A 20,800-nucleotide genomic window follows, 5' to 3' on the forward strand; every position below is an offset into this window, starting at 1 on the left:
CCTGGGGACTAAGGAGGAGGCCCCAGAGGAAGGAGAGATGTGAAGAGGGAAGTTTAAGGCCTGGCTCCAGTGAAGAAGTTGCTCCCGCACGGCTGCTGGAGGGACCATGGGGTGACGACCATGGTGCTCCGCCCCAAGACCACTGCCTCTCCACCCCAGCACCCTGCTCCCCAATGCTGGGCACCCCGCTGACCCTGACCCAGGGAGGCAGGAGAGGCCCAGCCTACCTTTTGTATCTTCACCGTTAGTCTCAAATGCTATGGTCTGGTTATTGAGCTGAACATGGATTGTGTTATTGGGCTTAAGGAGCCATTGAACCTGGAAGGGAGTTGGCAGAGACCTCAGCCCAACCTGCACAGGGCTGGAAACAGAGGAAGGAGCCTGGGGCTTGGACGATGGTGAAAGTGATGGGGAGTGTGACCATGAGGTGATGCTAGCTACCATGCATGAGGGTGCTTGGCCCAGGCTCTGAGCAAGGTACATTTCAGAGATCAGCTTTTAAATCTCACAACAGCCCTGTGAGGTAGGTAATATTATTATCCCTATTTTACTCTAAGGAATACAAGGTGCTGGATGTTGTTTCTTCAGTCTCACAGGACCTTAAGCCAGTGTCTCCAGGGTTGACTCTTTATTTATATTTAAATACAGTTGATTTACAAAATCATGTTAGTTTCAGGTGTATAGCACAGCAATTCAAACATACATACATATATAGAATATATATATATGTAATTCTTCAGATTCTCTTCTCTTATAGGTTATTACAAAATACTGAGTAGAGTTCCCTGTACTATACAGTAGGTCCTTGTTGGTTATCTATGTTGCTTCAGTTGTGTCTGACTTTTTGTAGCCCCGCCAGGCTCCTCTGTCCATGGAATTCTCCAGGCAAGAATACTGGAGTAGGTTGCCATGCCTTCCTGCAGGGGATCTTCCCAACCCTGGGATTGAACCCACGTCTCCTATGGCTCTTGCATTGCAGGCGGATTCTTTACCACTGAGCCACCTGGGGAAGGCCTATGTTATTTATAGTAGTGTGAATTTGTTAATCCCAAACTCCTGATTTGAACCACTGCTCTGGCAGGATGCTTCCTCACTGCCTCTAGCCCCTTTCCTTCCTCCTTCTCTTTTTCCACCTGGGCCTTAGTCTCCAGCTGAAGGTCCCTGAGCTAAAGGCTCCGTGTGAGGGGAGTGCCCCCACCTCCAACTCACCGTGATAGGGTGCAGGCTGCTGGAGCGGTATTCAGCAGCAAAGCCAATGAAGTTGGTGGCATTTGCTGAGTGTGTCTGTGCAGTGCGGCCCTGCAGCAGGAAGGAGGAGTTTCTGTCCTGGGTCCGGACCAGCAGGAAGTCTCCCAGCCCATTGAAGGTGTAATTGACACCATCCAAGGTGGTGATGTGAGGGTCCCCGACCATCCAGGCTGGAAAAAAGGAGGTACCACATTGGCAGGGCGATAAACAATCTGCCTGCCACTCAGGAGACCTGGGTTCGATCCCTGGGTCAGGAAGATCCCCCTGGAGAAGGGATTGGCTACCCACTCCAGTATTCTTGCCTGAAGAATCCCATGGACAGAGGAGCCTAGCAGGCTACAGTCCGTGGGGTCACAAAGAGTCAGACACGACTGAGCAACTAACACATTGGCAGGGCAGACCAGGGAAAGAAGGGCCTGGGAGACTTCAGCCTGGGGAGGTGCTCAGGGAGCATTTAACTCTCCCCAAAATTCCTCTTGCACTTGTGTGCCCCCACCCCATCCACTTCCTCATTAGCCCCTGATCCACCACACCTTCCCCTCCCCCAAGGCCATGGGTGAAGTCCCTCCTCTGCCACACTCTGCACACACCTCCATCTTCCCTGTGACTACAGTCCTGCCCCAGGAAGCTTGTGCTGTCCCCGTTCAAACCCCAAGAGTGTATCGCTCCCTTGGTCTTCCACTTGGGCTCTGGAAGTGGAAGGGCCAGGTCCCAGCAGCCTCACCAAGACTTGAGGGCTGGTACCCGGCGCAGCTGACTGGGGGCCGCCTTAGCTGGTACAGGGCGCAGAAGGAGGGCTTGCTGTTGAAATGGCAACACCAGTTTTGCAGCTCCAGTTCTTGGTCTGTGCAGAAGAGCAGCATGTTAGTGGAGATGGCGGACCTGCAGGATGCAGCTGGGAGGTTTGGGCAGGATGATAAGGGCAACAAGGATGTGGTTTGGAAGTCAGACCCACATGAGTTCAGATCCCACTCTGCTCAATGACCTTAGACCATGGACCAGTTACTGTCTCCCTTGTGGGCTTGGTGGAGACATGGGCAGCAAAGCCCCTGGTGGGCAGGCACAGGGTTCTTCCTTTCTTGAAGGCTGAGGGCTGAGACCCACCACTCTCAAAGTGCTGGGAGCAAGAGGCTGTGGCTGGTGGTCTGGGGACTAGGAGGCTGCTGCCTTTACAGGGAACAGATGTTCCCCTGGGCCCATCCCCATCCCAGCTCCATCCCCTCTAGCTCCTTTGGAGGGTCTCTGCAAGAGATGACTCTATGTCTTCCCCCAGACAGCCTGCTAATCTGGGTCCAGGTTGACGAGGTCAGACCAGGCCTCTGCCACTTCGCTAGAAAGATGCCCCTATCAGCTGGGGCTATGGGCCAAGTGGAGACGGGGCAAGAGGAGCTCAATCAGGAATCCCTAGGATGCCAGCTGAAAGGGATGCTGGAAACTTCCTGTTTTTACAAGGTCAGGAAATGGAGGGGAGGCAGCTGGGAGAAAACAGGGACGAGAGGCTTCATGCTGCTGGTCCCACTGCTGGTGTGGAGCCCAAGCTGGTCCCTGACAGAGAAGGACAGAGAGCTCCAGAAAACGCGGGCTCAAGTTGTCTGCCAACACACTTACCAAGTTGCCAAGGACTCTGCACTCTCCAGCCTTGGAGTAGCTCTCCCCAGGGTCCGTAGCGGCAGCACACACCCCCACGCCAGGAGGAGAAGCTGCACAGCTGCCTGCTGCCTGCAACAAGCCCAGACACTCTCAGGCCTGGGCTGTCAGTGGTGGCGGCAGCCATGGCACGGGGGTGTTTCTGGGGAGGGATGGAGGGAGCCCCAAAAGGGAAAGGTCAGGCACGGCCAGAGGGAGAGTGAGTGGGCTTATAGGGACGGTGGGAGTGCTGCCAGAGACCAGAAGGATCTGTTACCTCTGCTGATGGACTGGAATCTTAAATCCAATACTCCCTGGTTCCAGGAGCAAGGGCAGGAGATCTGGTTCCAGCCCCAGCTGGGCCACTGAGGCTGTCTCTTCAACCACTGCAGACACCGGAGACGGTAACTGGGCTTTTCCTCTCTGTGCAGCTTGTAGATCTGTAGCCCCCGGAGGCCTGGGGCAGCAAAGGAAGAAGGGGATATCCCAGGACGTGGGGCCACAGACTCTTATTTAGCTTTAGGGACAAGCAAAACTCAGCAGTGCATCCTCTGCGTGCCACTTCCTGCACCCTGGACAGTCTTCGAGGGATGAGCCCAATGCAGATTGGCTGTGATTCCCCGCAAAGGTCCCTCTGATGTGAGCTTCAGAACCCTAAACTTGGATCTTAGGGTGAGATCCTGGGACAAGTGCTGGGCAGGGAGACCTCATCTGTACCCAACTCAGAGCCAAACCCTGGCCCAAGCTTCAGTGTACTCCATTCTCCGCCCTCCTGCCTGCTACTCTAATCTCCAGTTCTTCCAGTCCCCCAAGACCAGCTCTTCCTTATGTACCCTGTATCTCAGTGAGGGATGCCACCAGCCACACGCTCAGACACTTGCACAGACATACCAGTGGCTAAAGCAGCCAGGACAGAGGCTGATGTTCAGAGGCCAGCTGAGGAGCCACAGGGAAGGTGGCATGTGAAACAGACACCTGCTCCAACAATATGAAACTGGGGGAGCTTCCCCTGTGCCCAGATGCCATCCTTGGAAAGGGGAGGTAACTGGGAGAAGAATCCCTGAAGAGCATTTGAAATTTAAATAGACCTTTAATTGTGGGCATGAGTGCTAAGTCACTTTAGTTGTGCCCAACTCTTTGCGACCCTAAGGGCTGTAGCCCGCCAGGCTCCTTTGTCCATGGGACTCTCCAGGCAAGAATACTGGAGTGGGTTGCCATGTCCTCCTCCAGGGGATCTTTCCAACCCAGGGATCGAACTCAAGTCTCTTACGTCTCCTGCATTGAAGGCAGGCTCTTTACCACTAGCGCTACATGGGAAGCCCAGACATTTAATTAACTGTTAAGTTATTTACTGCCCCCCTAGCTGCCATGAGTGAGAAACAGGGCTCCAGAATACAGCAGAATTCAATAGGACATAATGTATTAGATTTTGGTCCTATTCCCACACAAAAGAAGAAATCATCAAGATGACTATAGTTTGATAAGGTTTTGAAAAGGATAGTCATTTTATGATATCTGTTTGTGTATTTTCTCTGCAATCAGGAGAAACACACTAGATACTATCCAACACACACACACACACACACACACAATCACACTACACCCCTTATATCACAAGCAGAGGCATCTGGATAGAAGGGCCTTATATCTGATAGGATGGAGCTTCCCTCATAGCTCAGTCAGTAAAGAATCCTCCTGCAATGCAGGAAACCCAGGTTCAATCCCTGGGTCAGGAAGATCCCCTGGAGAAGGAAATGGCAACCCGCTCCAGTATTCTTGCCTGAAGAATCCCATGGACAGAGGAGCCTGGCGGCTACAGTCCATGGGATCTCAAAGAGTCGGACACCAAGAGACTAAATCACCACCAAGCTGATAGAACAGCTTTCTCCACCAGGTGGCACCAATGATCTGACTTGGCTTACGTTTACCAGACTTTCTTGCCACAGAACAAACAGAACTGGATTTATGCTTCATGGTCCACATGGCTAATTTCTAATGCTAAAATATCTTTTGTTCTATCACACTTTGGAAACTGTCATTTCTTTCCCTTTGGCGCCCCCAGGCAGTACAAGTCATGGAGGAGGCCCTTGGAGCCTAAAGTACTGGCCTTCTTACCAAAGTGAGAGCTCTTTGAGAGCAAACAGAGCTGCTCTCTTTAAAAATGTTTTCATACTTCTGGCTCTTAGCACACGTAGCACAGTGTTCAGCACACAGCAGGTACTCGATAAATGGTGACTGAATGGATGTCAGACCCCCTGGAATTCCTCTCGGTAGATCCATTAAGGAATCTCATGTGGGTTCTCATCCAGCTCTGGGACAGGACACTTGGAGACTTGTCCTAACTGCCCATTCATGTCCCCGCCTCCTGCCATACTCACGTCCTTACTTCCAGGATCTGGGCCCCCACTCAGTCCTGCTGGCTTTGGGCTGATTCCAGGGAGGACACTCTGCACTGCAAGAGGGTGCAGAAGGCATGCTGCTCCCTGGGCGGTGCCCAGGCCAGATCCCAGCTGTGGGAGGTCAGATGGTATGGAAACACCCTTTTGTGGACATGCACGGGAGCTGCCCTTTGAGGACTGTCACAGCATATGGAGTGGGAGACAGAAGAGGACTTGAGTCTCTCCAGTCTAATAAGTGGTGCTTTTACCTGAGTTGGAATCCAGGAATTGGTCTGGACGATACTTCTCCCATACTGGATGGAATGTCAACTGGCTGTTTTTGAAATACCCATCTCCACTGTGGGCAAAGAAAAGAATGCCTGGCCTTCATCACACACAGAGTCCTTCCTCTTAGTCGGCAAGTTGCTCATTCATCCAGCGAGTCAATCAGCCAGCCACCCACTCTGTCCAGCCAGTCATTAGTTATCAGTTGGCCCATCAGCTATCGAGCCAGCTGGTCAGGCAGCCAGCCAGAATCACTGATCCCCTGTGCTAAGCAGGACTGGGGAGGAGGCAGATGGGGGAGGGGTGGGAGGACCTAATTTATCTCACATCTGAGCACAAACTGCAGTGAACTGGTCCTGAGACAGGGGTTGAAAGCAACATCTCAGGCCTCTTTCCTGTTAGTTTCCCTTCAACTAGGTGTTGGAGAGGCGGTGCTATAGGGGATGGTTGGTGGTGCAGGTTAAGAGCTAGTCTTCGAGTTAGGAGGATCCAGACAATGTGTGTGCCACCCCACCCCCACCCCACCCCACCCCCCTGCCCAGGGTACGGTGTTTAAACCCTGCTCCAGGAAGGAGGAAACCCCAGAGTGGGGCCTGCAGACTCTGGGTCATGCCTCAGAGCAGCCACTAGGATCCTTTCTCCTCTTTGACATAGGACAGATGACGCACATGGGCATGACACCTTCCATGGGTGCCCTCAGAATGGTGGGAAATTCCTAGCTAGTTAGATAATTCCAGTCCTTTCTCCTTCAGGGCATGTTCAAAAGCAAGTGAAAGCAATGTAATTATAGGGACAATCCCGAACACATTCTAGGAGAAAGGCATTTACAGCAATTACCAATAACAGTTTACATGGGACCTTCACAACCGACTGCACATACATCATGGTTGAAAACTATTGTGTTAGAGAATGAGCCATTCCCACACTTGGGAACCCACGTCCGCAACCACAGCTCATCCATCTCTCTGCTTTCCCTCTTTGCCACTGACCCACACAAGCTGTTGGTGCCGTTGGGTGAGAGGTTAATTCTCAGCCCATCAGAAACTAGAAATTGTCATACTGAGTGAAATAATTCAGAGAAAGAAAAATATTGTGTGATATCACTTGTACGTGGAATCTAAAAAGAAATGATACAAATGAACTTATTTACAAAACAGAAACAGACTCACAGACTTATAGAAAACAAACTTATGGTTACTAGGGAGGAAGGATGGGGAGAAGGGATCGTTAGGGAGTTTGGGATCGACATGTACACATTGGTATATTTAAGATGGATAACCAATGAGGACCTACTGTATAGCACAGGGAACTCTAGATGGGAGTTCCTGGATGGGAAGGGAGTTTAGGGGAGAATGGATACATGTATATGTATGGCTGAGTCCCTTTGCTGTCTACCTGAAACTATCACAATATTGTTAATTGGCTATATTCCAATATAAAATAAAAAGTTTTAATAAAGTCAGAAAGGCAGATTTCAGCCTTGTATTTTTGTATTCAACTTTCTGCTTTGCCACTTACTTTCCAGCTCTTTGGGCAATGACTCATCCATTTGTACCTCAGTTTCCTGACCTGCAGAATGGATAATAAATAGTATCTCCTTCATGGGGGGGTTGTGATTGTCAAATGAAATAATGCCTGTTAAGTACTTGGTATTGGTGATGGACAGGGAAGCCTGGCGTGCTGCAATCCATGGGGTCGCAAACAGTCAGACACGACTGAGCGACTGAACTGAACTGAACTGAAGTACTTGGTGTAATAAATGTTGACAAGTCAAGAGCAGTCAGCTAATGTCAATGGAAATCCTAGAAGTCAAAGCTCTGGGATTTATTATCACCATGCACGGAACTGGGATAGGAAAGAGAATGGCAGGGTGAAGCGGGATCTTTGCATTTGAAACAGAAAGAAGTGGAAACCAGAATCAGCGTGAGTCAGAAGCATTGGCGAGGAAGAGTCCTGCCCAGTTCTGGGGGACAGAGTGTGTGCAGTGCAAGCCCTGCTCTGCACCACCTCCCATTATCTACTCACGGCTGCCAGCCCATCCCTGTCCTACCTGGCAAAGCCCATCAGGACAGAGTTGCCAGGTCGCCCGGTCACATTCCACTGCATACCACCACTTTGGTAGAGAAACAGGGCATAGGACCTGCTCCCGTCCGTGGAAAGGATGGCCTGGTAGGTGTTGGTCTGGGGGTTGGTTGGAGACAAACAGGGATGCCTGTGAGAGATCTGGGGTGTCCCATCACCCATCCCACACCCCCACTCTGACACCCACATCACCTTTTCCTGACCTCTGAGAACAAAGGCATGGGCTTAAATACAGGCAATTTTGGAATTTTGCAGAGATTCCACCCTGACTGTCAAAGCACCTGCTGTGGTGTATTTCCCTTCTTTGTGACTTCTTTCCAGCGAGGAAAGGTAAAGGATTCTGAGTTGGAATCCTGTTAGAAGAGGGTCTGTCTGAGAAAGCTTCAGCAACCAGAGAGATTAGCCAAGACCTCAGAGAGCTGAGAGAGGCCTGCGGAGCTTCCTTTGGGATATTTAAGGATATCGTCCAAATGTCCCCTCCCCAAATAGCACAGAGGAACCATGCAGGTGAGACTGGAGATTCTCTGAAGGCAGATTTCGAGCACTGTGCTTCTACACAGTGAGTAAGCAATGAATTTGTTGAGCCAATAAAGAAATGGGTGACTTCAGACCAGACACAAGGAAGAACTCTGTGACTGTCAGAGTGGTGAGGCCCCAGAGGGAAGGCTAGGGGGAGCACGAGGCATGGCCCCTCTCCACTGGATGCTTTTCTGTCATGAGCCAGAGTCTGGAGACAGAAAAACCTTGGTTCCAGGCCTGGCTTTGTCATCTGCTAGCTGGATGACCTTGAGCAGTTGCTTAACCTCTCTAACCATCATCTTTCTCATCTCTAATATGTGGATAATTACATTAGATTGAGCCATATAATATTGCCAATATCCAGCCATTTGGGGGGCTTCCCAGGCGGCTCTAGTGGTAAAGAACCTGCCTGCCAATACTGAAACCATAAGAAACATGGGTTCCATCCCTGTATCAGGAAGATTCCCTGGAGGAGAGCATGGTAACCCAGTCCAGCATTCTTGCCTGGAGACTCCCATGGACAGAGGAACCTGGCAGGCTACAGTCCATAGGGTCGCAAATAGTCGGACATTACTGAAGTGACTTGGCACAGCCAACTTTTACTTATTGCATGCTCCATGTTTCAGTCTTCTAATACCCAGTGCTTTGGCTGCTGTGAGGCATGTAAGCAAAGCCCCGAGGCAACCCTGCCATGTGGTAAGTGCTCAGGAGACAGAGCAGGGGGTTTTGGAGGTGGTGGGGATGGGGGATAGGGAGGCAAAAAGGTGGGCTGGGAGGGAAGTGCTCTAATCAGCCATCTGTCCTTGACTCAGAGAGGAGTTTAGACAAGTGGTCCCTGCTTAGGATTCTAGGATGCCTGACTTCCAGGTGGTTCACAGGACATTGCCCACTGGTCCACTCACCCCAATGGTCACCCGGGCAGGATAGGCGGGGACATGAACCCACGTGATCTTTAGCGTCCACCTGGCTTTGTAGTTTCCGGTTTTTGTTAACATTTTAATTGAAGACTCCACCTTCTGCACTAGTGTGTTGTAGTCATCATAGAGAGTCTCATATTCCTAGGAAAAGAAGGCAGATATGGAAAAGGAAATAAGGATCCCATCTCAATACTCCTGAGGGACCCCCATTTTCTGCTCACTTTAGTCCACCCATATGTTCCATCCTTCCCACTCCCAGGCTTATGTTTTCAGTTAATGACCTGAAGATCAATCTGCAGGGAAACATGGGGTGTTATGAAGTGGATAGTCAAGACCCAGAAACCCAAGTCTTCTAACTTGAACTTGTGCATCTCTTAGCATAAACTGGCTCTGATGGTGCAACCACCTGCATCCATTTGTACTTCTCTGGGTCCAACAAGAGGCTCTTTAAGACATGTGTGTGCTTCTCCACCTTTGGACCTTCTACAGCGTCTTGTCCATGGCCAGGGCATGATCAGTATTTGCTGCAGTAGCTTTCACTACACTGAGAGCTCTCTCTGAGTGGAATCATTAACCCAACCCAGGAGCACACGCAGGGGCCGTGCTTGACTCGGCCTTATTAGGAGGAAGCCCCTGCAACCTCATTCTAAAATCCAACAGCGGATGGCCAACCCACACCCACCACTGCAGTCTTCCCATGGCTGCGTCCTAATCTGTTTCCTCCCCACCCTCATATAAGCTTCAGTTCCCACCCACTGACAGGAGGGTTCTGACAGCAAGAGCACTTGCAAGGCCCTCCACACAGGCCTTTGTCTCTCCTTGCTGGCTGCTGGAGAACTCTGTGTGCTGAGCTTTGAAAGGCCCACCTGGTAAAATATGGTTCCCCGGCTGCTGGAGAAATCAGCATCATCCCAGAATGGAGCCACCATGGCCACAGAGTCCCAGTCTGAAAAGCCTCTAAGGGGAGGGTTGGGGTAGGAGAAAATCTCGTAGTCTGACTTCGGGAAAATGATTTGGCCATTATCTGTGAACTGAGCACAAAGGTTCCTCCGGTTAGCATTCAGGGAGGGAGCATCCCAGACTTGGGCCAGCTCCTGGGATTCGTGAGGGTGGAACTTGGAGATGTCAACAACCCCTGGAAATGGATGGTCTCATCCATCTCCCTGCCTGCTGGGAGAGCCCGGGTACATAGTTTGCCCAGAAAAACTTCATTCATAGGCCAGTCCTCTCATCTTAAGAGCTTCCTAAGGTGGTAGGTTTTGTCCTGCTTCAGTGGCAGACCCATCCATAAACCAGCCCACCAAAGAGCAGAGGCCTCTGGGTAAATCCCCTTGGCCCCCACCCCTGAAGCTTGTGCCATATCAGTTAGAGCTGAAAGAATTTATACTCTCACTCCATCACTGTGTGGCTCTCTCAGTGTGTCCTGGCTCAGCCCCCTCGTCGAGGGCCAAAACTGCCCTTCAGCCCTCTTCTATGAGACATGAAGTACTTGGACCAAGGAACCAGGAAAATAATTACAGAAAATTTGAACAGCATCAGTCGAGTTTCCCCAAGTAGGGCTTCCTACTCAAAAAAAAAAAAAAGGGCGGGGGTGGGGAGCCACAAAAACTGTGGAGAGATTACTGGGCCCTAGGACCTCTCTACTCAGGTGACAACACTCTGTCCACATATGTGTGTGTGGCAGGGGCACGGGGCAGGGTATAGCCTCACTCCTTGTTTTCCTCAGCTGGTGCCTTGTCATTAAAGACAGTGTATGTAAACAGAGCCAGCGGCAGAGACATAGGAGGGTCCTGACAAGCCTCATAGTCATAGCTGCTCATGGGCACAGGGCCATCTTTGAGCCCTGGAGGGGAAGCAGGGCCTGGGGAATGCAGGTCGTGAGTCCTGTCCTTTGGGTTGCAGTTGGGGACTCACGTAGAGGGAATCCCAGAGCAAGGAGCCAAGGGGGAAGCCGATCTGGGGCTTGAAGAGTGGTGAGGTGAAGTCCACGGTCCTCCTGACAAACTCCCAGTCTCCAGCACTTGGCCCGTAGGGGAAGAGGAGAACACCTGGGCCGGTACAAAGAGGAGCAGGAAGTTCTCAAGGGCCCCAAAGTCATTAAGGCTGGTAGGGCATTTCACCTCCAAGAAGCCTTCCCTGATGACCCCATGGACTGTAGCCTGCCAGGCTCCTCTGTCCATGGGATTTTCCGGGCAAGAACCTTAGAGTGGGTTGCCATTTCCTACTCTAGGAGATGTCCCCGACTCAGGGATTGAACCAGAGTCTCTTGCATCTCCTGCATTGGCAGGCAGATTCTTTACCACTGAGCCACCTGGGAAGCCCTACACTGCTCTCCTGGCCTCCTGCAAATTTCTTCCTGACCCCAGCTGTGATGGCATCTACACGATCTGTTATCTACAAGATTCCCTCACACATCAGCCTTGCTTCTCGGCACTTTTCACCTTATTTCTGGTAACCCCAAATTCTTTGGGGACCTCCTCCCCAGGTGACACCAGGACTGCTTTTCCTGTCCATACCTTTATTCCAGCTGTTTAGGCCCTCCTGCCTGCATGGGGCACTTCCTCTCCCCAGTTCCTATTTACTCTTTCCAGGAAGCCTCCTCTTCACCTTGAATCCACCCCTGACATTCCCTCAGGGCCTTCCAATAAGTGCACCTAATATCCTGGGTTTGTTCCTCTAATGGCATCTACTGAGGCAGAAGATATGTCTCTCTCTAAACAGCCCCTTGGTCATTTCTGTATTTCTAGCTCCTAGCCCAGCACCATGTGCAAAGCCAGCCCTCAGCACCCAACTCATGCTCTTGCATTGTCCCCTGTAGGGCTCTTCTGATTTGAAACAACATAGTCTGTGAGCAAGCAGGATGAGACTAAACACTCAGTTACCCATCCCTATCAAGGGGATAGGGAGAGCAGCTGGACTTCCCATGACCCTGATGGAGCAGTGGAGAGATCCACAGAACCCCCAACAACTCACAAGGGCTGTCATTGGTAGATACAATCCAGCTGCCACAACTACCACCACGTCTAGCTCCATCCTCTCCCTCCCAGGGCGGAGAGGCTCTAGCTCCATGGAATCACTTGCCTTTCCCAGGGTTAACAGGGACTGATGCAGCTGTGGAGTGGGTACCTGTAGAAGTCCCAGGAGTGGAGGTGGTAAGGGTCTGGGAGGTTGTTGAGGGTAGTGATGCTGTGCTTCCCCCATGGTCTGCCCTCTGTGAGGTTGTGATTTTTCCTGGGCAGGCAAGGAAAGAAGACTGGAGTCGGTCTGACAGTCAGAGAGTAGTAGAATTTAAGAGAGTCACAGACTTTAGGAGCTGGGAGAGACAGCTAGAAACCTGTGTTCTGGTCATCCCCAAACCACCCCCTGCAGAAAAGCAGTTATCTCCTGGGGTAGAGTGGATGGTGAGCCTGTGACCCACCATACCTGCCACTGACTTCATCTTCTCATGGACCTGACTTCCAGCTGGGAGTGCTAGCTCACGTCCTTTCTCAGGCACTCCTGTGAGCTGAATTGAGCTAACTGGGCTACTGTAAGAGACCAAGACCCCAGAGTCCCCCTACCTGATGTCTCAGCCTTCATGGTGGAGCCTGTGACTGTTGGAGAAGTGCTGGTAACAGACAGGGGAGTGGGGTGACTTGTGAATCGGGTGGTGGAGCTCCAGGTGACTGCAGGGCCAGGGGCTGATTGAGAGAATAAAGAATTAGTGGTGCTTGTTATGGAAAGTGAGGTGCCAACTGAGGTTCCCAGGGCGGTGTTGTGGTGGGTTGGTGCTGTCCACAGTCCTGTGATAGTGGAGGTGGACTGAGTTGTGTGACTGTCCCTGGAGGGTGCTGGGGTGAAGGTTGTCACTTCATCTGTGGTGGATGTAACCTGAAGAATACTTTCGGAGGTTGAGTGTCCACTTGGTTTGAATGAAGTTGCAGATGAGGCTATTTTGATTGTGCTCATCATGGGGGAGAATAAATTCATTTTTGGGGTTCTTGTGTGGTCTGTATGCCTTGTGTGGAAACTATTTGAGAAATAGCTGATGCTTCTCGAGGAGAGATGCTGGTAGACAGTGGGGTTGACTGCCTTGTTGGGACTATTACAGTTTGGATGAAGGAGATACAGACATGACTGTTTTGAAGGTTTGAGTCATACTGGAGCTCGTGCTGCTGATAAGAGTACCCGCAGTGGTCTCTGTCCCTGGTGTCCAGTGAGTCTGGGAAAATGCTAACTGAGATATTCTCAGATAGCAGTATGTGGTTAGTTCTTCCTGTTTTCTACTGTTGAGACTTTAGATGTAACTCAAGAAATACTAGCAGGGGAGGTGGATGCTCTTTCTGTGATCAATGTACTGGCAACCACTGGTGTTGACAATGGTTCTTTTTCTGACTGAGTTGTGTGGCTGTCACTGAAGGATACAGAAGTGAGTGTTATTGTTTTATCTGGAGTAAATATCTCATGAGAAACATCTGTAGAGATTGAACTTTTAGTATAGGGCCATCTTGTGGTCTTTGTGTCTTTGCTTTAGTGAGGATGGAAAACCATAGATGTCTGTGGAGTTGAAGAACTGGTGGAAAGGAGTAGATTGTACTGATGACTGCCATGGTGTAGAAGCTTTAGGAGTGAATGGAGAAGAACTTCCAGTTACAAAAGGGGATTTGTCTATTGTGTTTCTTATAGTGTTGTCTGTTGACCTTTTTGTTCTAATATTTTTGATGTTACTGTAGGTGTATACCTCATATGGGGTGGGAATGAAGTGGTTGTTGTACCTGAAGGAGATGTCCTCTGGGAAGTGCCTTCTGTAGATCTGTGTGCATGTGTCGATGATGAGACAGTTGATGTTCTCACAGCTGTGATGGTGGTCGTTTGTGTTCCCCTGGTGGTTTTCATGCTCGGAGTCTGGTGGTTCTGAGGAGACATTGATGTTTTCCCAGCCGAAGTGGTGAAAGAGGGTAAGATTGATTGTTTCTCTGGTCCAGTTGTCATTGACACTGTGGAGACTGGATGCATGTGTCTCGGTAGAGTTGGTGATGTGTTCCTCGGGTTTCCTACAGTGGTGTCTGCTGAGGTTTTTGTTCTCCATATTTTTGATGTTACTGTAGGTGTATGCCTCACATAGGGTGGGAATGAAGTGGTTGTTGTACCTGAAGGAGATGTCCTCTGGGAAGTGTCTTCTGTAGATTTGAGTGCACGTGTCGATGATGAGAGAGTTGTTGTTCTCACAGCTGTGATGGTGGTGGTTTGTGTTCCTCTGGTGGTTTTCATGTTCGGAGTCTGGTGGTTCTGAGAAGATGCTGATGTTTTCCCAGTAGAAGTGGTGGAAGGGGGTAAGGTTGATTGTTTCTCTGGTCCATTTGTCACTGACACTGGATGGATATGTCTCGGTAGAGTTGGTGATGTGTTCCTTGGGTTTCCTACAGTGGTGTCTGCTGAGGACTTTGTTCTCCATATTTTTGATGTTACCGTAGGTGTATACCTCATATGGGGTGGGAATGAAGTGGTTATTGTACCTGAAGGAGATGTCCTCTGGGAAGTGCCTTCTGTAGATCTGTGTGCACGTGTCGATGATGAGACAGTTGATGTTCTCACAGCTGTGATGGTGGTGGTTTGTGTTCCTCTGGTGGTTTTCATGCTCGGAGTCTGGTGGTTCTGAGAAGATGCTGATGTCATTGGAGATGTATTGCTTACATTTGATGGGGAGAATGTTCTGTCTGTTGAGGTTGGTGCTGTCAACATTTTTGATTTTGTTACAAGCATGTGACTCACACCAGATGAGACTGAAGAGATTGTTTTGCCTGAAAGGAATGTCTCATGGGTAGTTTTCAATTGTGTTGCATGTCCACTTGAAGAGGATGAAGGTAATGACTGCCTCACTTCTGTGATGGTGGTGGTTTGGGATTCTTCCATGGTCTTTCTGAGCTCAGCCTGATAGTTTTGAGAAGATGCTGATGTATCCCGAGTAGTGGAACTGGAAGAAAATGCCTTTGATTGTCTCTTTCCTCCAGCTGCTATTGAGACTGCTGAGGTGACTGGATCAAAATTGCTAGTAACAGAGGGTGATATTTCCTTTGCTTGACCTACAGTGATGTTGGCTGAGGTTGTTCCTGTCATCAGTTCTGATGATGTGGGAGGTGTGTGGCTGATGCTGGAAGGGGACAGGTCCTCAGTAACACTGCTTGTCAGACAGTGTCTGCTTGTCAACGATGCCCCCTGGGTTTGGGCAGTGCCTGTAAATATAAGATACAAGGACTCATGAGACAAGAGAGTTTCCTTCTGTGAGGTTGGAGTTTATAACACAATTATTTTTCACATGTAGCACTCTATATCACAGTGCTTCATAATGAATGGCTGCAGAATTAATTATTAAACCATGTCTAAGATTTCTTTTCTTGTGCTCCAAAATCACAGATTTTATTTTCTTGGGATCCAAAATTATTGGCAGCAGTGACTGCAGCCATGAAATTAAAAGACTCTTGCTTCTTAGAAGGAAAGCTATGACAAACCTAGACAATATATTAAAAAGCAGAGATATCGCTTTGCAGACAAAGGGCCATAGAGTCAAAGCTATGGTCCTTCCAGTAGTCATATATGGATGTGAGAGTTGGTCCATAAAGAATGCTGAGTGACAAAGAACTGATGTTCTCGAATTGTGGTGTTGGAGAAGACTCTTAAGACTCCCTTGGACTGCAAGGAGATCAAACCAGTCAGTCCTAAAGGAAATCAATCCTGAATACTCATTAGAAGTACCATTGCTGAAGCTGGGGCTCCAAAATTTTGGTCACCTGATGAAAAGAGGTGACTCATTAGAAAAGACTTGGATATGGGGAAGTTTGAGGGCAGGGGAGAAGGAGGCAACAAAGGATGAGATGGTTGGATGGCATCGCCGACTCAATGGATATGAGTTTGAGCAAACTTCGGGAGATAATGAAGGACAGGGAGGCCTGGTGGACTGCAGTCCACAAGGTCATAAAGAGTTTGACATGATTTAGCAACTAAACAACAAACAACAAGATTTCTACCAATACTGTGCCACCTAGTCATAAATAATACTGCAATGAATGTCTTTGTGCTAACATTTTCTCCATTATCATAAATTTTCTGGGTTTGCTCATTGAAATTGGCTCAATACACTCCTACTTTCTCCATATAAGGCTTATATGGAAGCCAAGCTACATGAGCTTCCATCCTAGAACAGTGTTTTAATTAAAATACACACACTGTTTATTCAATCACAAAATTTCAAAATTTTGCATATCTTATACAAATATTGTTCAAACATGATAAAGGAAATGAGTAGCCTTCTGTATTTTTCATAGCCTCTTTTTCTTTTCCTTAACCTAGTGTTCATCTCTCAGTTTTCCTTCCCACCTGTCTCCTAATCCCATCTCTAAAAAGTTTTCACTCCCCGCCTCCACCCCGACCCCCAGCGACAATCTTAAGATCTTTTCTTTCTCTCTCGTTGTTGTTGTTTAGTTGCTAAGTCATGTCCAGCTCTTTGGGATCCCTTTGACAGTAGCCTGCCAGGATCCTCCATCCATGGGCTTTCCTAGGCAAGAATACTGGAGTGGGTTGTCATTTCCTTCTCCTGGATATCTTCCCAACTCAGGAATCGAACCCATGTCTCCTGCATTGGCAGGAGGATTCTTTGCCATTGAGCCACCAGGGAAGCCTTTCTCTCTTGTATCTCATCTCAAACACCTAAGTATTTTGCTGACCCATAAGGACCTTCTTCAAAAAGCAAGAAAAGGGAAATAATATGAACTTGTGTATTTGAATACCTGACATGACTAGATATATGTACTGCTGACAGTACATGTCAATTACTTGTACTGTCTCACATGACTTTGTTTATCAGTATAAAGCATTTGGGAAGCCACCAGGGAAGCCCAAGAATACTGGAGTGGGTAGCCTATCCCTTCTCCAGAGGATCGTCCTGACCCAGGAATCGAATCAGGGTCTCCTGCATTGCAGGCGGATTCTTTACCAACTGAGCTACCAGGGAAGCCCAAACCATTTGGGAGTGCACCTAATAATACAAGAGAATTTATGAGGACTCAAGTGTATAAGTGACTCCCTCTTCTCTGGAATAATTTTTTTTTGGGGGGAGGACTCTCTTATATTCAGATATATATTTTTTATTTCATTTTACTGTCATCTTTTTGGGTGGTCCCTCTACCTACAATCCAGAACTTTGCCTATTTTTATTTTTAACTGGGAGTAATATGAAGTCAGGAAGCAACAGTTAGAACTGGACATGAAACAACAGACTGGTTCCAAATAGGAAAAGGAGTATGTCAAGGCTGTATATTGTCACCCCGCTTATTTAACTTCTATGCAGAGTACATCATGAGAAACGCTGGGCTGGAAGAAGCACAAGCTGGAATCAAGATTGCCTGGAGAAATATCAATAACCTCAGATATGCAGATGACACCACCCTTATGGCAGGAAGTGAAGAGGAACTAAAAAGCCTCTTGATGAAAGTGAAAGAGGAGAGTGAAAACGTTGGCTTACAGCTCAACATTCAGAAAACAAAGATCATGGTCCCATCACTTCATGGGAAATAGATGGGGAAACAGTGGAAACAGTGTCAGACTTTATTTTTGGGGGCTCCAAAATCACTGCAGATGGTGACTGCAGCCATGAAATTAAAAGACGCTTACTCCTTGGAAGGAAAGTTATGACCAACCTAGATAGCATATTCAAAAGCAGAGACATTACTTTGCCAACAAAGGTCCGTCTAATCAAGGCTATGGTTTTTCCAGTGGTCATATATGGATGTGAGAGTTGGACTGTGAAGAAAGCTGAGCGCTGAAGAATTGATGCTTTTGAACTGTGGCGTTGGAGAAGACTCTTGAGAGTCCCTTGGACTGCAAGGAGATCCAACCAGTCCATTCTAAAGGAGGTCAGTCCTGGGTATTCTTTGGAAGGACTGATGCTAAAGCTGAAACCCCAGTACTTTGGCCACTTCATGCGAAGAGTTGACTCGTTGGAAAAGACTGATGCTGGGAAGAATTGGGGGCAGGAGGAGAAGGGGACGACAGAGGATGAGATGGCTGGATGGCATCACTGAGTCGATGGACATGAGTTTGAGTGAACTCCGGGAGTTGGTGATGGACAGGGAGGCCTGGCGTGCTGCGACTCATGGGGTCGCAAAGAGTCGGACACGACTGAGCAACTGAACTGTACTGAACTGAATATGAGTTCTGGTTATTTGTAAAATCATGTGGGAGGTCCTGAAAACAGACCAACCTCAGCAAGCTGTTTCTCAAGGCACCATTGCCTTACAATTGCCAGCAGGTGGGCAAGTAGGTGAGGCACAGAGCCGGGCCTAAGCTACTTTTGGATACATTCTTGTTATTTTCTTTTTCAATCAGAAGGGAGAAAAAAGTCAGTGTAATAATAATGAATATGTAATAATGAATCCACCTTTGATTGCATTAGTCCAACACAGTCATAAAATATAGCTTTTAATTTTTTTTTTTTTTAATCAGAGGAAGAAGCCCAGGAAGACAAAAGTGCCTAGGGCCCATAAAAGTCATTGGATGGCCCTTTTTATAGATGCTCTCAACAAAAGTCTATACCCAGTGTTAAAGAGAGAGGTATAATAGTAGCAGTTTATTGATGACAATCTAACTTCATTTTATATTTTACATTAGTTCAGGTACATTATCTGATTTTTTCCCCTAAACTACCTTTAACTTAAAAAAAAAATTTCCTTAAAAAAACACAGAGCTAACATCTTTTTGATACAACCCTTAGGTTGACAATAAATTTTTTCCAATACAATTTGTTGTATAGAACAATGAATCCAGTTTTAGTAAATTTGCAGTATTTAGTTCTTTACAGAAATACCTTTCCCATATATCAGGAGATGTTCTCTTAAGTAACATGAACATTAAGGCTAAGACACTACTCTTTCTTTGAAAAGAGCTCTTTTCTCCGAGGGGAAAATAGCCAGTTGTTGTTTTTTTTTAATTAATTAATTTTTTCATTGAAGGATAATTGCTTTACAGAATTTTGTTGTTTTCTGTCAAACATCAACATGAATCAGCCATAGATATCTATATATCTCCTCTCCCTTTTGAATAGCTGGTTTTTTAAAATACTTACGAGAAGGGGGCGGATTTTTCATGATTAGCCAGATTCAAAACACTCCTCTAGACGCTCCCTGGTGGTCTAGTGGTTAGGATTCGGTGCTCTCAAAACACTCCTCCAGGTACTGAGTGCTCTGACATTCATTCAAGGTCTCAAAAGTAATTTTGTCAACTGTGAATGTGTGTTTGTGCTCAGTCACTCAGTTGTGTTTGACTCTCGCAACACCATGGTGGTAGCCTGAAAGGCTCCTCTGTCCATGGGATTCTCCAGGCAAGAATACTGGAATGGGTTGCCACCCCCTTCTCCAGGGGATCTTCCCCACTTTCTCTTCTTAAAAAAGCAATTTGATGGATAAACAAGTTCCTACTGTGTAGTAAATGGAAGTATATTCAATATCCTGTGATAACCGTAATGGCAAAGGATATATAGGTATAGCTGAGGCACTTTGCTGTACAGCAGAAGTTAATACAACATCATTAAGCCCACTATACTTCAATAAAACTTTGACTTTCAAGTGAGTGAGAGTGACTATGTATCAGCTCTAATTAAAAAGTGACTCACCCTGTAGCTCTAATTTGTTGAAAGTGACTCACCTACTATTTATTAATAGTAACTAATTACAGGTGACAGGCTTCTAAGCTGGTATGGATAAATGCACAGATTGAGCTGCAGACCTGTGTTAGAAAGTCCTTGGGTTTCTACTTCACCCAAAAAGACTCTGCTTCAATTTTATTTTTTTTTCAGTTCCACAAGTATTTATTAGGCACTTATCTGAGCAATCTGCTTCAACTTTAAAAGGGGACTTCCTTTATTCAGAATAATGAGTAGACTTGTTTATAGGACTCCATATTCTATACTTGCTCTCTCCTCAGTAAATTTGCAAAACTCGGTTTCTCTAGTTCGGATTGGAAGACATATCTCTGCAATTATCATCAGACATTATATTTCCCTAAGAACATAAACCAAAGCAATACTCTGTCATCTGGCATTGAGTCACCAGACAGAAGCTATTTACATACCAAACTTACCAAACTTATTATAGATTCTCAGCAATTAAGAGAAAGCAATGGCACCCCACTCCAGTACTCTTGCCTGGAAAATCCCATGGATGGAGGAGCCTAGTAGGCTGCAGTCCATGGGGTCGCTACGAGTCGGACATGACTGAGCAACTTCACTTTCACTTTTCATGCATTGGAGAAGGAAATGGCAACCCACTCCATTGTTCTTGCCTGGAGAATCCCAGTGACAGGGAAGCCTGGTGGGCTGCTGTCTATGGGGTCACACAGAGTCGTACACAACTGAAGCAACTTAGCAGCAATTAAACCCCTGCATCACCTCTGTTAAAATCAATATCAGTAGCAAAAGTTTTATGATTGCACAGCCCAAATTCTTAAGTAACGGTTTTTGTTTGTTCATTGATGAAAGTAGTGCAGCTCCATTTCCAGCAAAATGACAGAAGAGATAAGCCTTTACAAAACCTGCAAATGCCAGATAATGTATAAGAAATGTTTTCTATAAATTGAGTATCTTCTGCATAACCTGGAATCCTCAGTGAAAAGATGGCCTAGAAAAACCAGAAAGAAAAAAAAGAAAAAGAAAGCTGAATGAACAATATAATTAAAACAGAGTTTAGTGATAGAAAAACAGTTGAAAACAGAATTAAT

At 47.5% G+C, this 20,800-nt stretch overlaps 1 protein-coding gene across 1 annotated transcript in view; it reads right to left on the minus strand.

Annotated features, from left to right (window-relative positions):
* MUC4 (mucin 4, cell surface associated) overlaps positions 1 to 20,800 on the minus strand; it is a 42,127-nt gene that overhangs the window by 14,311 nt on the left and 7,016 nt on the right. The window contains exons 2-14 of the mRNA XM_055570092.1: positions 13,763 to 14,835; positions 12,616 to 12,735; positions 12,137 to 12,286; positions 10,970 to 11,103; positions 9,922 to 10,086; positions 9,041 to 9,196; positions 7,588 to 7,718; positions 5,522 to 5,610; positions 3,158 to 3,331; positions 2,857 to 2,994; positions 1,973 to 2,092; positions 1,210 to 1,418; positions 228 to 318 (exon numbers count right to left, since the gene is read on the minus strand). Of these exons, the coding sequence (XP_055426067.1) occupies positions 228 to 318; positions 1,210 to 1,418; positions 1,973 to 2,092; positions 2,857 to 2,994; positions 3,158 to 3,331; positions 5,522 to 5,610; positions 7,588 to 7,718; positions 9,041 to 9,196; positions 9,922 to 10,086; positions 10,970 to 11,103; positions 12,137 to 12,286; positions 12,616 to 12,735; positions 13,763 to 14,835 (2,750 nt within the window). The remainder of the gene's footprint in view (positions 1 to 227; positions 319 to 1,209; positions 1,419 to 1,972; positions 2,093 to 2,856; positions 2,995 to 3,157; positions 3,332 to 5,521; positions 5,611 to 7,587; positions 7,719 to 9,040; positions 9,197 to 9,921; positions 10,087 to 10,969; positions 11,104 to 12,136; positions 12,287 to 12,615; positions 12,736 to 13,762; positions 14,836 to 20,800) is intronic.

This window comes from Bubalus kerabau, chromosome 2 (genome assembly GCF_029407905.1).
Source record: "Bubalus kerabau isolate K-KA32 ecotype Philippines breed swamp buffalo chromosome 2, PCC_UOA_SB_1v2, whole genome shotgun sequence".
NCBI classification, from domain to species: Eukaryota; Metazoa; Chordata; class Mammalia; order Artiodactyla; family Bovidae; genus Bubalus; species Bubalus kerabau.